Source organism: Pleurodeles waltl, chromosome 3_2 (genome assembly GCF_031143425.1).
Source record: "Pleurodeles waltl isolate 20211129_DDA chromosome 3_2, aPleWal1.hap1.20221129, whole genome shotgun sequence".
NCBI classification, from domain to species: Eukaryota; Metazoa; Chordata; class Amphibia; order Caudata; family Salamandridae; genus Pleurodeles; species Pleurodeles waltl.
The window spans coordinates 12180214-12196371 of NC_090441.1; the positions used below are offsets into that span (position 1 = coordinate 12180214).

The 16158-nt window shown below is 48.1% G+C and overlaps 1 protein-coding gene across 5 annotated transcripts in view; it reads right to left on the bottom strand.

Moving 5' to 3' along the window:
* Positions 1-16158, bottom strand: part of ACACA (acetyl-CoA carboxylase alpha) — an 895081-nt gene that overhangs the window by 795185 nt on the left and 83738 nt on the right. Inside the window, exon 1 of one of the 5 annotated variants that reach the window (XM_069226574.1) lies at positions 3910-4069. The exons of the other annotated variants lie outside the window; for them this stretch is intronic. Within the exon in view, the coding sequence (XP_069082675.1) occupies positions 3910-3965 (56 nt within the window). The 5' untranslated portion in view covers positions 3966-4069. Of the gene's footprint in view, positions 1-3909; positions 4070-16158 lie in introns of those variants that run through there. 5 annotated transcript variants of the gene reach the window in all.

A 16158-nucleotide genomic window follows, 5' to 3' on the forward strand; every position in this document is an offset into this window, starting at 1 on the left:
GAGGTAAGTCCTTGCCTCACCTCGCTAGACTGCATTGCTGGGAACCGCGACTTTTGCAGCTACTCCGGCCTCCGTGCACTTCCGGCGGAAATCCTTTGTGCACAGTCCAGCCTGGGTCCACGGCACTCTAACCTGCATTGCACGACCTCCTAAGTTGTTCTCCGGCGACGTGGCACTTCTTTGTGCGACTTCGTGTGAGCACCGTTTCACGCATCCTCGTAGTGCCTGTTTCTGGCACTTCTCCGGGTGCTACCTGCTGCTGAGAGGGCTCCTTGTCTTGCTCGACGTCCCCTCTCTCTCCTGGTCCAATTTGCGACCTCCTGGTCCCTCCAGGGCCACAGCAGCGTCCAAAAACGCTAACCGCACGATTTGCAGCTAGCAAGGCTTGTTGGCGTTCTTTCGGCGGGAAAACACTTCTGCACGACTCTCCACGTCGAGAGGGATCCGTCCACCAAAGGGGAAGTCTCTAGCCCTTTTCGTTCCTGCAGAAACCTCAGCTTCTTCTGTCCAGTAGAAGCTTCTTTGCACCCGCAGCTGGCATTTCCTTGGCATCTGCCCATCTCCGACTTGCTTGTGACTTTTGGACTTGGTCCCCTTGTTCCACAGGTACCCTAGATTGGAAATCCACAGTTGTTGCATTGTTGGTTTGTGTCTTTCCTGCATTATTCCTCTAACACGACTTCTTTGTCCTTAGGGGAACTTTAGTGCACTTTGCACTCACTTTTCAGGGTCTTGGGGAGGGTTATTTTTCTAACTCTCACTATTTTCTAATAGTCCCAGCGACCCTCTACAAGGGTCACATAGGTTTGGGGTCCATTCGTGGTTCGCATTCCACTTTTGGAGTATATGGTTTGTGTTGCCCCTATCCCTATGTTTCCCCATTGCATCCTATTGTAACTATACATTGTTTGCACTGTTTTCTAAGACTATACTGCATATTTTTGCTATTGTGTATATATATCTTGTGTATATTTCCTATCCTCTCACTGAGGGTACACTCTAAGATACTTTGGCATATTGTCATAAAAATAAAGTACCTTTATTTTTAGTATAACTGTGTATTGTGTTTTCTTATGATATTGTGCATATGACACTAAGTGGTACTGTAGTAGCTTCACACGTCTCCTAGTTCAGCCTAAGCTGCTCTGCTAAGCTACCATTATCTATCAGCCTAAGCTGCTAGACACCCTATACACTAATAAGGGATAACTGGGCCTGGTGCAAGGTGCAAGTACCCCTTGGTACTCACTACAAGCCAGTCCAGCCTCCTACAGTGGCAAGAAAAGTCCGGTTAGGAGTTTACAACGCTAATAGCTCTAACTTGAGCAAACGAGAGACCCATTGCATTGCAAATGCTTGTTGACTTATCCAGTCTATTCAGATACAATTTGTCTGACTTTTTCCCTTAATTTGTACTGCTGGGCATATGTGTTTTCTTATTGGGTTATCTCTTTTTTTTATAATACTATCCATATTCTTCTTCCTGTTCTCTTGTAAAGCGCTCCGATGCACTTGGCCCATGTTAACACTACAAAAAATGTTTGGTGACCTCTACTCAACCAGTTTTAGCAACGAGAGACGAAGACCTGTCCTATCTCCGCAGGTGTCTTCTCTTACATGACCAGAAGATGTCACTGTTGCGCAAGTATTACCTTGCTCGCTACTAATTAGACATCGCTCTAGCTTTCATAAACCTAAATAAAACGCAATTGCGTTACCGACGTAACTGAAGTGTAGTGGCGCCAGCTGTGCGGGGGACGGAAGTGTGTTACGGACCTCAGCCACAGAAGAACAGCAAAGACGAAGGGTGGCTGGATTTAGAGAGGTGAGTACATAACCCGAGGGCAGCACAAACGGAACGGCAGAAGACGACTCCGTGAGCACAGGGACAGACAGATATTGACAGAGTCAACCTGCTGATCGGGTACCCCCTCCCTGCCACTCGGGAATAACCTGAAAAGCCTGTTCTCCCATTCACAGCGGCACTCCCTGCGGAATCCTGGGCTCGCGAGCTGCGACCTTGCTCATTTCTCTATGGATGCTCCCACCGCTTGCTTCGAGGCGCTGCCCATTTTCGCGGACAGCAGAACCGAGCCACGGCTGATAAAGTGACTTCCCCAGGCTAACACGATTTGGTCATGCGAGGAAGCCGGGCTTCTAACTACATCTGGTTTCAGGTCAAACCACTTCGTAAAACAAACACATCGTCACTCTCGCCGAAGGCTCGCAGCCAGGTTTATTTCACTCATTCGTTCGTTCATCCATTGATTTCATTAATTCAGTCGCTCGTTCGGTCGTTGATCACACCACGCCTGCCGAGTGAGATGAGCGGGAGACCGATCTTGTGGAAGGGCCGTCCTCCCCGAGGATGAGCTGCGGGGCCTAAGGGCGGGGGGTGTGGTTGTTGGTGTAGTCTATGGAAGGGGATGTAGTGGTTGAGCGGGTGTAGTTTATGGAAGGGGATGTAGTGGTTGAGCGGGTGTAGTTTATGGGAGGGTGATGTGATGTTGAGCAGGAGTAGTCTATGGAAGGTAATAAGGTTGTTGAGTTTGTGTAGTCTATGGAAGGTGATGTGGTTGTGAAGCGGGCGTAGTCTATGGGGGGTGATGTGGTTGTTGATCCGATGTTGTCTATAGAATAGGATGTGGTTGCTAAGCGTGTGCAGTCTATGGGAGGGTGGTGTGGTTGTTGGTGTAGTCCACGAGTGGGTGTAGTCTATGGAAGGTGATGTGGTTATGGAGCGGGTGTAGTCTATGGAAGGTGATGTGATGGTGGAGCAGGTGGAAACTATGGAAGGTGATGTGGTTGTTGCGCAGGTGTAGTCTATGGAAGGTGATGTGGTTGTGGAGCGGGTGTAGTCTATGGAAGGTGATGTGGTTGTTGCGCAGGTGTAGTCTATGAAAGGTGATGTGATGGTGGAGCAGGTGTATTCTATGGGAGGGTGATGTGGTTGTTGCGCAGGTGTAGTCTATAGAAGGTGATGTGGTTATGGAGCGGTTGTAGTCTATGGAAGGTGATGTGGTTATGGAGCGGGTGTAGTCTATGGAAGGTGATGTGATGGTGGAGCAGGTGGAAACTATGGAAGGTGATGTGGTTGTTGCGCAGGTGTAGTCTATAGAAGGTGATGTGGTTGTGGAGCGGGTGTAGTCTATGGAAGGTGATGTGGTTGTTGCGCAGGTGTAGTCTATAGAAGGTGATGTGGTTGAGAGGGTGTAGGCTATGGAAGGTGATGTGGTTGTGGAGCGGGTGTAGTCTATGGAATAGGATGTGGTTGTTGAGCATGTGTAGTCTAAAGGAGGGTGATGTGGTTGTTGAGCATGTGTAGTCTATGGGGGTGATGTGGGTGTTGAGCGGATGTAGTCAATATCAGGATGATGTGGTTGAGCGGGTGTAGCCTATGGAAGGTGATGTGGTTGTTGAGAGGGTGTAATCTATGGGAGGGTGATGCGGTTCTGTGAAGCGGTATGTGAAGGAGCGACTGGGGTTTTGCGTAAAACGGTGGTCGAGAGGAGGACGATGCGGTCGGTGGGTGAAGTGTTCCCGTGGAGGACACTTGACCTGCCGATGGGTATGGTCTAGGGGAGAAGATGTGTTCTTTGGGAGCTCTGTCCTAGTGTAGATATGGTTCCGTGGAGGGGGTGAGATGCAGTGTGCAGTCCATTGGATGAGAGGTGGCCCATTAGAGAACATGCAAGTTGAGGGTTTTAAAATCCCTCCATAGGTTGCAGGCCCGGTTTCCACACTATGCTAAATTGTGTGATCTTCGGCAAATCGTTGTACTTCCTTCTTCTTTGTTTAGCATACTGGTGACTGCCTTTTATTGATTATTAAATACACACCTGGACATGTTACATTAAAAGCGCTTAGACACAGCTACCCCTCGTGATGCCACTACGCCCGAGTCCTTACCTCTGCAGCATGTGGTAAGTCGTCTCTGCTGTTTCGCTCGCGCCGTCCTCCTTCATAGCGCCTAGAAGACAGATCCTGAGAGCCAGCTCCCGGCAGGAAATGAGCCCTTGGGAGGCGGCTGCAGCCGCTGCGCGCAGGCCGAGCTCCGAGAAGATTACCCTCTCCGAGCCCTGCCAGACCGGCTCAGCTCTCACCTTAGCCCTGCTTTCTTACTCCCCCTCCCGGGGCTCCCGAGGGCGCCGGCCCGGGGCGGGAAGATAAGGCCTGGAACAGCTTGCACTCCGCCCCACTGCACAACGCGCCGGATGATGAAACCCGCACAAAGTTAAGAGTGTCCTGGACCGAATGCGTCCTCGGGGCACTTTGTATGAATATTCCACAAAGCACGTAATAGGCCAAACTTCTGCTCAGTGTGGACGGGGCTGCGGTATTACATAGCTACCGCGGCTGTGGTGCTGGGTGGCTGGTTCCATATGTGACACTCTAGGGCGCCCATGTTTCATTGATTACATAATACATGGGGTAAAATGCCCACTGCCGCCGATTATAAGGATAGGGAAAGTCACCGCCGAGTTCCCCTCTCAGGTCACGGAACACATAAGTGACGCAGTATCCTTAGAATGTGCAGCAGAGGATATTTTATTCATCACAATACCTGGCCCCACCGCCTCCCCCCTAGCAAACGGCCCAAAGCGTCGGTATCTTGCTCTTCCACATGGAAGAGAGAGCGCGGTAGCAGACACCAAGAATAAGAGCGGAATCTAATGAGAAATTAAACACAACAAAAAGCAGTTAGTAATTAACTGAAAAATGATATTAGAATCAGCTTAAGGGTAAGGTTCACAGGGTAGATAAATGTAAAAGCTCACAATGTAGATAAACGCAGAGAGATTCCATTTTTCCTGTGAGGACCTTTAGTGTGCAAAGTATAAACATGTTGCCATAAAAAGAGAAAGTGATCAGCCAAAAAGAGATATCAAAAAGAAAAGGTGGTTCTTGTTTTCCTTGTTTAAACTGCAACTGCCATGAAGCTCCAAGGCCTGCCTTTTACCTCGGCTGCTGGCTCTAGCACCAGGCACTATAACATCACAACTCAGCTGTACTCACTTATTACAGGTGGGCAGCTATGTCATTTAGTAATTACAGGTGATTGGGGTCATGGCAGGCTGCCTGTAATAAGGAAATTGGACGTAGGCCTTTATACTGGGATTGCAGGCTACAGTGTATTATATACTAATATGCGAAAAGCTTTGTCCCATTCTATTTCAGCCTTGGGGCTCACTTAATCTATGCAGGTTTTTTTTTTTTTTTTAAATAAAGTGCTACATGTCTCTTTTTGGGTAATTCACTAAGCTAGGTGAAATACAGACTGCAGAGTTAGAGGCCAATGGGTGTTTATCTTTGTGACTGCAACCAACTTGTAAACAAACATGGCAAAGCCAATAGGTCTGGTGTTGGCTCCCAGACTTTTGGCTTTGTCTGTCATTTTTTTTATTTTTATTTATTGTTGGGGGAGCGGCCGGACTTATATATTTATACATACACTCACACATATAACCATATACATAGTGGCAGTCGCCACTAGGTAGTTATAGTTGGGACCATGTTTCCATAAAAAAGGCGTTTTTTTTGTTGCTTATATCTTTTGCACCGTTTGACAAATCTTCCTGAAATTTCCCCAAAAAGTGTGCTGGTGATTTTTGTTACACACGGAAAAAATTTCGAGTTCATCCATCAAGCAGGGGCTTAGAAAAGGGGGAGAGGGGGTCAAAAAAGTTGTGTTTCCCATTATAATTCCTATAGGACCTTTAGACACGAATACAGCCCGAAGCACTGGATGGAATTACACCAAATTTAGCAGAAAGCTAGCTTTCGGTACGCAGATTACGCTTTAGCTTATTTGGTGTAAATCCGTTCAGGAGTTTTGGAGATGTTCAAGGGAAAAATAAATTTGTATATCTAGGGCCGTGGATACTTCACAATGATTGGCGAAAAAAGATGAGCTTGTGCAGGGAAATGTGCAGCTCTGACTGGCTGCCAACAGTTCAAACCAGGAAGTGTTGGCAGCCATCTTGGGATTAAAAAATGAGAAAAAAACAAAATGGTGCCAGGGCAGGGACATCCTGAACCCTTAACTCTGGTGGTGAGGTTCCCGAGTGACCCCTCCAGGGTTAAATAGCATTTTTTTTTTTTTGCTGCAAATTTGCGAAATTTGCGTTTTTGTGGAAAAAAATAAAAAACAAGCGCAGGATTCACCCTTGTTTCTGTGAGGCCCCCGAGTGGGCTAGGTCCCGGGGAATTTACAGTTTTAATGCAGGGGGCCCTCGGGTCTCATCATAGCCACAGGGACCGCCACCTCCCCGGGCTTTAAAAAAATGAAGGGGGGGTTGATGGCGCCCCCTCCCCGCCTATAGCCCCGGGGACCGCCACCTCCCCGGTTCACCGGGGCATTGCTGAATTTGTGTGCGGGGGGCAATGCTTCTGAGGGGCATTTCTCAAAATATGTGCGGGGGCCAAAAGGACCACCACCTCCCCGGGGCTTTAAAAAAATGAGACAGGGGTGGGGCTTCAAATAATTTAAACAGGTAGGCCTCCTCTCCCCATGCCCCTCCCACCAATCCCTCACCCCACCACACCCCGGACGCTACTGTAATTATGTGTGGGGGTGTCCGTTTCAGACATCTGCTGCTCTAGGTACCACTACCTTCACAGGGTTATTTTAGGAGCCACTGATGGCCCTGGGGACCGCCACCCCCCAGGGCCAACTCCTGCTATGTCCCAGGGTGCCCAACTCCTGGGACATAGCTGTTTGCTGTGGCTTGGCAGCTGCTTTGACAGCTGCTGCCAAGTAACAGCAAAGATCCTGCTCGCAGAGAGGGAGAGCTGTCAAACAGATGCAAAGATGCAGGAAGGGAGACAGAGGAAACTGCTCTCACAGAGAGGGCGCTGCTATAGCAGCTCCTTCTCTGTGACAGCAATGCAGGCTCCCACAGGAGGTGAAGAACCGGCTGAGACCGCAGGTGCCTTAAGGCTCCCTGTGGTCCCCACGCAGTTCCAAACATTGTCACTGGTTGCCCTGGTTGGCACCCAGGTTACATGGCCGGGCCTCGGGGGATGGAATCCTTGGGGCAAAGATCAGCCCTGGGGATGGGGGGCCAAGAAGCCCCCTTCTACAAAAAATAAAAAAGTAGGCCGGTCCCCAGGGGATACAGTCCCCAGGACCAATATCGGCCTAGGGATGGGGGCCACGCGGCCCCCTTCCCGAAAAAATAATTTAGGCCTGGCCTCAGGGGGAGGGGTCCCCAGGGCCGAGACTGATCTGGGGAGGTGGGCTGAGCAGCCCCTCCCCCCGAATAAATTAAATGTTTAAGCTGGGCTCCAGAGAATCGGGTCTCCACAGTGAGATCGGCCTGGGGAGGGGCGCCGCACGGCACCCCTCCCTAAAAATAAAAATAAAAATAATGTTTAAGCCAGGCTCTGGGGGATGGGATCCCCAGGGCTGAGATCGGCCAGGAGGGTGGGGGTGGGGGCACCTGGCCCCACTACCCAATTTTTTTAAATTATTTAGGCTGGGTCCCAGGGGATGGGGTCCCTGGGGTTGAGATCGGGATGGGGAGGAGGGCTGCGCAGCCCCCACTCCCCCCCAAAAAAATAATATTTAGGCTGGGGGGGCATGCAGGATCGCTTTGTTATAGGGGTTGGGTGCGGGGCTAGCCACAGGCCAGGCCCTGCAGCCAACCTCTGCTGCACATAGCCAAAGGCCTGTGCGCTGTGGTGGTTGGATTTACATATAGTAATGTAAATTACTTTACATTTAAAAACATAGAAATTCACTGAAAAAAACAAAGGTTACAAGGATGTTATAGTTAGGAAACAGAGTAAAAAACAAAAAAAACAAATTGAAATTCACTTAAAAAAACCAAAGGGACGCAAGATAGTTACCTTAGGGCACGAGTTCTAGTTACTTGAGATAACTGTCATTATAACAGGTGAATTTCTATGCTTTTGTAAGTTTAAAATGTGAGCCTAACTATAACTTCACTGTAACATTTGATTTTTCACATATATATACACACACACACACGTAAAAAACGCATTGCCTTAGTAGTCTCCGTCACTGAAGGAAATTCGCTTGTGTGCAAATATCTTTTTTATCAAGACCAGAATGATGCCATTTCTCACAGTGAAGCCAGCCACTAGCTGGGGTGGGCTCCCGCACTGCCCCATGATGAATGCTGTAGTGGGAGGCAGACAAAATGTGAATGACACAAGAAGCGACCAATAGATGAAGAGGGCAGGCTTAAAGTAAATTTGACACCAGAGCTAAAACAAACATTGGCAGTGCCAACTGGTCGGGCGTTGGCTGCCAGGCTTTTGGATTTGTCAATGATTGTTTTGCCATGTGTTTTATAAAACGTTATTGTTGTGGGTGCTGCCGGGCCCTCACTAACATTATAAACATTAGAAAAAAAGATTGGGGACTCAAAAAGCACACATTGAAGAAGTAGTCCTTTGCACTGAAGGGAACTAGTTTTTGTGCAGATGTGCTCCTTGTGAAAAAGCGAACGCCATCACTCGGAGTGAAACTAGCCAATGGCTGAAGGGCTGAAGTGGGTTAACCCACTGCCCCATGTTATGTGCTGCAATGAGAGGAAGAACATGTGAATGACACAACAGACCAATGGTTGAAAAGGGCTGGCTGAAGTCCCCTATAAATAAATAAATAAAATAAAAAATGAACAAGTTACTTACCTCCGGTAATGATTTATCTAGTAGAGACATATTCTAGTTGCAGATTCCTTACCTCAGAATTTCCCCCAGGCATCAGACTGGATCTGGAGATTTTTCTTCAAGTAGTACCCTTGCGCGCCGTCAGGTGGCGTCAGTCGACTCTGCATTCGTCGTAGGCATCCTTGGTCACTGTGATGATGTCGTGGTCATACTTAAGTGCCTCCCCGGTGTGCTGACATCAGTTTCTTTTCACGACTTTCCATGCCAGAAGCGCAGAGCAATGAGGAACACTGAAATTGTTTCTTCAGCGATAAGGCCCTGAAAGGGAAATCCCTGTCCCTAGAAATCAGTTCACAAAGGAGGAGGATGGGTGGGTTGGTAAGGAATCTGCAACTAGAATATGTCCCTACCAGATAAATCGTTACTGAAGGTAAGTAACTTGCTCATCTGATAGAGACTTCTAGTTACGGATTCCTTACCTTAGAATAGATACCCAAGCAATACCATCCTCGGTGGTTGGCTGCTAACCAAGATCATATTAAAAAGTCCAGCAGGACCGAACGACCAAAGTAGCCGACTCTGGGGACCTGACTGTCCAGGCAGTATTGTTTTGTGAACGTGTGCAGAGATGCCCTACTTTCTGCCTGGCAGATATTCAGGACAGGAACTCCACGTGTGTACTCTGTGGTAGCAGCAGGTGTGCTGGTTGAGTAAGCACACAAGCCCTCTTTGCCAGAGTGCAGCACATTTTGATGCAGAGCAATGCCCATCGTGAGATGGTATGCTTCTGCACCGCCTCCCCTTTCTTCGCACCCACATAGCCAACAAAGAGTTGATCGTCCACCCGGAAATCCTTAGTAGGATTGAAGTAGAACGTTAAGGCTCTTTTTGGATTCAGATGGTGGAGTCTCTCCTCTTTATGAGAGGGATGTGGGGGTGTGTAAAAAGTAGGCAAAGTGATGGGCCTATGCGAAAAAGGGTAACAACCCTAGAAAGAAAGGATGCCCACATACGAAGCACCACTTTGTCAGGGTAGACAGACAAAAAAGGTGGCTTGGAAGAAAGAGCTTGAAGCTCACTTAGTCTGCGAGCAGAGGTGATGGCAATAAGAAAAACAGTCTTGGTGATTAAGAGCCGCAAGGGCCAATTTTACATGGACTCAAAAGGGGCACACATGAGGTAAGTCAGGACCAGGTTCAAGTCCCATTGGGGCATAATGAACGGGGTCAGAGGAAACAAATGAGTAAGTCCCTTAAGGGATTGGAGAACTGAATAAGGAAGGCTGGTCTGGCAATCAAAGAAAGGCAGAGATGGCCGATAAATAACCTTTAAGGGTTCCCAAAGTAGAGCCCTGCTGGGCCAAAGAAAGAATGAACAAGAGAACCTCAGAGAGAGGTTCAGAAAGGGGGTCAACAGAATTATTGGTACACCATGCTACAAATTTATGCCAACAACAGGTGTATACCGTTTTAGTGGAGGGACTCCTGGCTGCCAAGATAACATCACAGACTTCGGGGGGAAGGCAGAAAGCTGTCGACTTACGCCGCTCAATCTCCACGAATGTAGGTGAAGATTGGACAGGTTTAGGTGAAGAACCGTCCCCTGCTGCTGCCACAAAAGATTCTCCCGAAGGGGCAGTCTGATCGGAGGATCTGAAGCCATGCTCAGTAGCTCCGGATACCGGACTCTTAGTGCCCAGTTTGGAGCTACAAGGATTACTTGAGAACAGTTGTTCTTGATCTTCTTCATAACTGTGGACAGAAGTGGTATTGGCAGGAAGGTCTAAAGGAGGCTTGAGTTCCACTCGAGATGAAAAGCGTCACTGAGCGAGTGCCACCTTGAAAATTCCAATGCGCAATACAGCTGACAGTGCACATTCTCTGCGGAGACAAACAGATCTAACCAAGGCTCTCTTCACTGCTGAAAGAGACCTTGCGTCACCTACGGATGGAGACGCCATTCGTGATCGACTATGCATCAACAACTGAGTTCGTCTGCTCTCGTGTTCAGAGAGCCCACCAGATGTTGAACCACCAGTGTGATGCCCTGATGTTCTAGCCACGTCCAGAGGTGTAGAGCCTCTTGACAAAGGGTCCACAACCCCACTTCACCCTGCTTGTTGCAGTACCACATGGCGATAGTGTTGTCCGTGAACACTTGAACCACTTTCCCTTTCAAAGAGGGAAGGAATGCTTTCAATGTAAGCCTGATTGTTCAGAACTCCAAAAGATTGAAGTGGAGTCTGGATTCCGTCGGAGATCAGAGACATCTGATCTCTAACTCTCCCCTGTGGCCCCCATCCCAGGAGTGACGCATCTGTCACTACTCTGATATCTGATTGGGGAAGGGAGAGGGATCTGCCGTTGACCCAATCGTGATTTGAAAGCCACCACTGCAGGTCTTTCGCAGCTCCCTCCGAGATCTGGACCATGTCAGAGAGATTCCCCTTATGCTGTGCCCACTGGAACTTTAGGTCCCACTGCAGAGCCCGCATATGCCATCTTGCATGTGTTACCAGCAGGATGCAGGAGGCCATGGGGCCCAGCAGCCTCACAGTCATTCTCATCAAAATCCAGGATAGCAGCTGAAACATTGGAATCATAGCCTGAATATCCTGGACTCACTTTTTGGGAAGATATGCCTGAAACTGCACAGTGTCCAGAACAGCTCTGATAAAAGGAAGCGTCTGAGAAGGAGTCAGGTGTGACTTCGGCACATTTATAGTGAACCCCAGAGAATGCAGAAGGTTCGCCGTATTCAAAGGTGGGAGACGACTTTGTGGGGCGTGTTCGCCTTCAACAGCCAGTCGCCGAGGTAAGGGAAGACTGAAACACCTAACCTGCACAGGTGAGCTGCAACCTCTCCCATCACTTTTGTGAACACCTGAGGGGCGCTGGTAAGGCTGAAGGGGAGCACGGTTAATTGAAAATGTCGAGACCTACCATGAATTGCCAATATCACCTGTGGGCAGGCAAGACGGGTATGTGGAAGTAAGCGTGCTGCAAGTCCAACTCTACCATCCAGTCTCCTGAGTCCAAGGAAGACGGGACCTGAGCCAGAGTGAGCATTTTGAACTTCTCCTTTTTGAGAAGGAGATTGAGGGCTGAAGGTCTATGATAGGACGTAGGCCCTTGTCATTTTTGGGCACCAGAAAGTAGTGGGAATAACAACCACAACCTACTTCTGGCGCAGGGACCCTCTCTATGTCTCCCTTTGCCAAGAGAGCCGCGACTTCCTCACGGAGAAGTGTCAGATGATCCTCTAGTAAGCGGCCGTAGGATGGAGGCATGGCCGGAGGGGTAGTTTCGAAGGTGGAGGGAGTAGCCACTTCGGACAATCTGCAAAACCCACCTGTCCATTGTGATGTATTCCCAGTGGGGCAGGAGATGGCAAATCCTGCCTTCAACTGGTCTGAGATGTGTGGACGGACTAGGAAGGTTTGGAGGCTGGTGCAGGGGCGGAGCTGGTCTAGGCAGACCTCTGGTTCCCTGTCCCACAAGCCTGTGTGATTCTGCATCCACGGCCGCTCAGTGGCTGAGAAGCATGTGCGGCTCTGTGGCTGGCAAGGTAAGGATGCGACAAGGAGCCCATACATGGCCACGAAAGGGCCAAAACGCAGACTGTGGTGGGCAAGTCTTTGTCTCTGAAGAGACAGGTGCCATCGAAGGGCATAACCATGAGAGACTGTTGGACTGGACATCCCCCGAAACACCAGACGTCCTCAACAAGGCCACCATCGACGCAACTGATCTGCCAAGTGAGTATGTCATATCCAACCCACAACGAATCGTGAACTTGGCCGCATCCCTCCCATCAGCAATGGCTTAGGAAATGATGGCACAGGTCTCCTCTGGGAACTGAGGCAATACCTGCACGACCGTCTCCCACTGTGAATAGGTGTAGCGACCCAACCCGCATGCGGTGTTCACGGATTGCAATGCCAGACTGTAGGAAGAAAATATCTTCTCCCCAAGTTGGCCCAGTCTCTTTGATTCCCTATCCGGGGGAGTGGATGGGAATGCACCAGATGACAAGGAAGCCTGGATGACAAGGCTCTCAGGTGTGAGGTGTTGAGACATGAATTTAGGGTCGTTCGGAGCGGGTCGCTGGCGGCAGGCGATTACCCTATTCACAGGAGCCCCTGTGCTAGGTCTGGACCAAGTACCCAGAAGGACATCAGTGAGGACTTCATTAAATGGAAGGAGAGGTTCTGAAGTGGAAGCCCCAGGCTGAAGCACCTGTCAGGAGGTTAGTCCTGACTGCCATAGTGGGAACTCAAGGCCAAGGACCTCAGCTCCCCTACTGATCACCATGGAGTAAGACACTCCCTCCACCATAGCCATGGTAGGAGAAGAAAGCATGCCAGCATCTGGAGAAGTATCCAGACCACTAGCTTTGCCCAATTCCTGTGCGCAGTCAAAGTCAGGGTTTTCTAGTATTCTAAAGGGTCCAGCGACCCCTGCAATACTTCCTTATATTTGGCCCCATAATAATAAGGGTCCAAATCCAACCTGGGGTGAGTAGGCCCGTCGAAGTCGGAAGCTCTGGGTCGTCAGGGATCAGGATTGGGTCAACGTCAATTCAGGGCCCAAACTATGTCTTAGCCCGTGACTGGGAAGATCGCAATGGTATGACTGGCGTCGGTAAGGATCTGGAGGGGCCTTCAGAAGCCGGGGATGGAGCCACCGGCGCTGAACCTGAAGGGCCCCCATCTGAACCCCAGGCCCAACGGGCGCTGTGAGAGATCAGTCTACCCAAAAATGAGGCACATAGCCTCATAAAACTCCTTAAGCTGGGCAGGGGTGGCTCGGGCTCCTGGAAACTCGGGGTGGTGCAGAGCGGACCCAGAAGTATGCTCCGTGGACAGAGGTCTCGTGTGTTGACCCTCTTCCTACGTCGCATCAGCCGAGCGGCGGGGTGAAGTCAAAGAACCTTTAGCCTTCTTTGATTTCTTCTTCTTATGACCTTAATGTCCCAACAATTTTGAATGGAACGAGAAAGAGTGGGTACTCTGCTAGAGGTCTCAAGACCTTCCTCTCGAGCAAGACCAGGAGCGGCGCAGAGTCGGGTGCCGGGCAGCCATAATCTGTATGGGCCGCTCCCTCAAAGCCTTCAGGTTCATTACCCAGCACTTGGAGCACGACTCTGGGTCGTGGTAGCGCTCCAGACACCACAAACAGACCAGGTGCAGGTCAGTCACCAACATCATGCGTCGCAAAGCTTGAAGCCGGTCTTACGGATATGCCTCAACACACCAAAAAGTCTAAAAAGTCAACAAAAAGTCAGTCAAAAGTTGACCAGGGTTGCTGTTTTCCAAATCTGCATGTGGCGCTAAAAGAAAAGAACTGACATCTACGCGCCAGGTTTGGCGCTTATGTACAACCGCAACGTCATCATGGCGACCATGAAGCCTACGATGAACACGGAGTCGACTGATGCCACCTGACGGCGCACAAGGGTACTGCTCGAAGAAAAATCTCCAATTCTGATGCCTGTGGGGAATTCGAACGTAAGGAATCTGCAACTAGAAGTCTCTATCAGATAAATATATATTCAGAACAAACAAGTCTCTTCTCAACCACTTCCCCGGACCAGTAACACAGTGGGACAGGTACAGACGGCACCCCAGTTCAATTCGGTACGTCAGACACTTTTTATTTTTCTTCTTTGGGTATCATATTATTAGTTCAAAAAGTGCGAAACACATTTAGAAATAAAAAGGCCTACACGTTCCGGCTTACGCCTTCAACTGGGCTATGCAGGACCTCCCAATAGGCTTCACTTATAAAGTCTATCACCCATTTCACTGGCCCACAGATATTGGAGCTGTAACTCCAAATTACTGCTCCGTAACCATACGTCCACCATTTCTACTCCAAAGAGCGATACAAAGTTATTTAACATTTCATTTACATTAGTATCGTCGACATTCTCTCTCTTTGTATACACTAAATGAACAAGTATTGCAACTTCTGTCATCATTTATAACGCTCATCCAGTGGACACAATTTAAAAGAAAACAAATGTTGTCACAAAGCTTTTAGACGCTGATTCAGGCTCCAATGATTAATTTTACAGAAAAAGTATAATGAAATTCCGAATATTAGACAAAAAATAACAATAACAGTCAGCACATTTTTTGTATATATTGGAGTTCAAATTAATATAATTAAAGATTCAAGTTGCGGCACTCTTATAGCTATATGTATGCAAGTATATCAATGTAAAGATTGAATAAGGTGCTAATGTCATTACAGCAATTAAAGTGATGATGTTCGAAAATCGAATTATTAGTATACAATATAGAAATCCCACATCCGACTATCTGCTGGCACCGTAAGATGTAATGATTAAAAAAGCAATTCAATGCAATGAGTTCCTGTACTTCCCATCATTTAAAGCACATCAATATCATATATTAAAGCCAATGTTCTTATACACTATGTGCTAATTAATACGTTCAAAGGCAACTCCATATCCAGGAATTGTGAACCAATATATTTGTGCCACGAATCAGGTACATCTGTACTAAAGTGCTCCAGACAGTGCAAGTCAGGCAATAAAGTGCCAGGAATCAGGTACATCAGTGCTAAGATGGCCAAGACAGTACAAATCAAGCAATAAGGTGCAGAGAATCAGTTACATCAGTACTAAGATGGCCTAGACAGTACAAATCAAGCAATAAAGTGCCAAGAGTCAGGTACAGCATTACTAAAGTGGTCGAAACCAGCAATAAAGTGTCAAGAATCAGGTACACCAGTACTGGAGTGGCCGAAACAGTGCACATCAAGCAATGAAGTGCAGAGATTTAGATGTTTCAGCATTAAAGTGGCCAGGACAGTGCAAATCAAGCAATAAAGTGCTACAGTATATGTCATCATAAATGTACACGTAGGCCAGCATTCAAATTATGCCCATAAGGGGCTTCGGTCCCCAAAAATAGTATTAATCTGGATTCCTCCCTTCGTAACATTTTCTCCCTATCACCTCCTTTTGAATGCACCCTAACATGTTTTATACCAGAGAACTTGAGGGTGTTCAGGGATGTAGCATGATATCTCTCAAAATGAACTGCCAAGGTGTAGCTTTTATCACCAATCACAATTGCTCTCATATGTTGGAGAATTCTGACCTTTAACGTTTTGGTGGTTCTCCCTACATATAATTTATCACATCCACATTTTGGGGCACAGACTACATGATCAGTACTACAGGTAGTTTTTTCCTGAATCAACACAATCCGTCCCTCAAAAGTTTGATAACTTTTACAATCTAAGCCATATTGACATGCTCTACAAGAGGGGCATCTATGAAATCCCAGAGTTCTTTTTAGTCAACCAGTTTTCACCCCTCATATTCGTATCTAGGAAGGTTGATGTTAAAATATCCCCCAACGATTTTGCCTTCTTAAAAGTTATCTGTGGCCCTGCTTGCACTATTGCTTTTAAATGCTCATCTCTGTTCAATACATGTCAGTTCTTATGTAGTATTCTCTTGATACTGGACTGTGCTAAATCA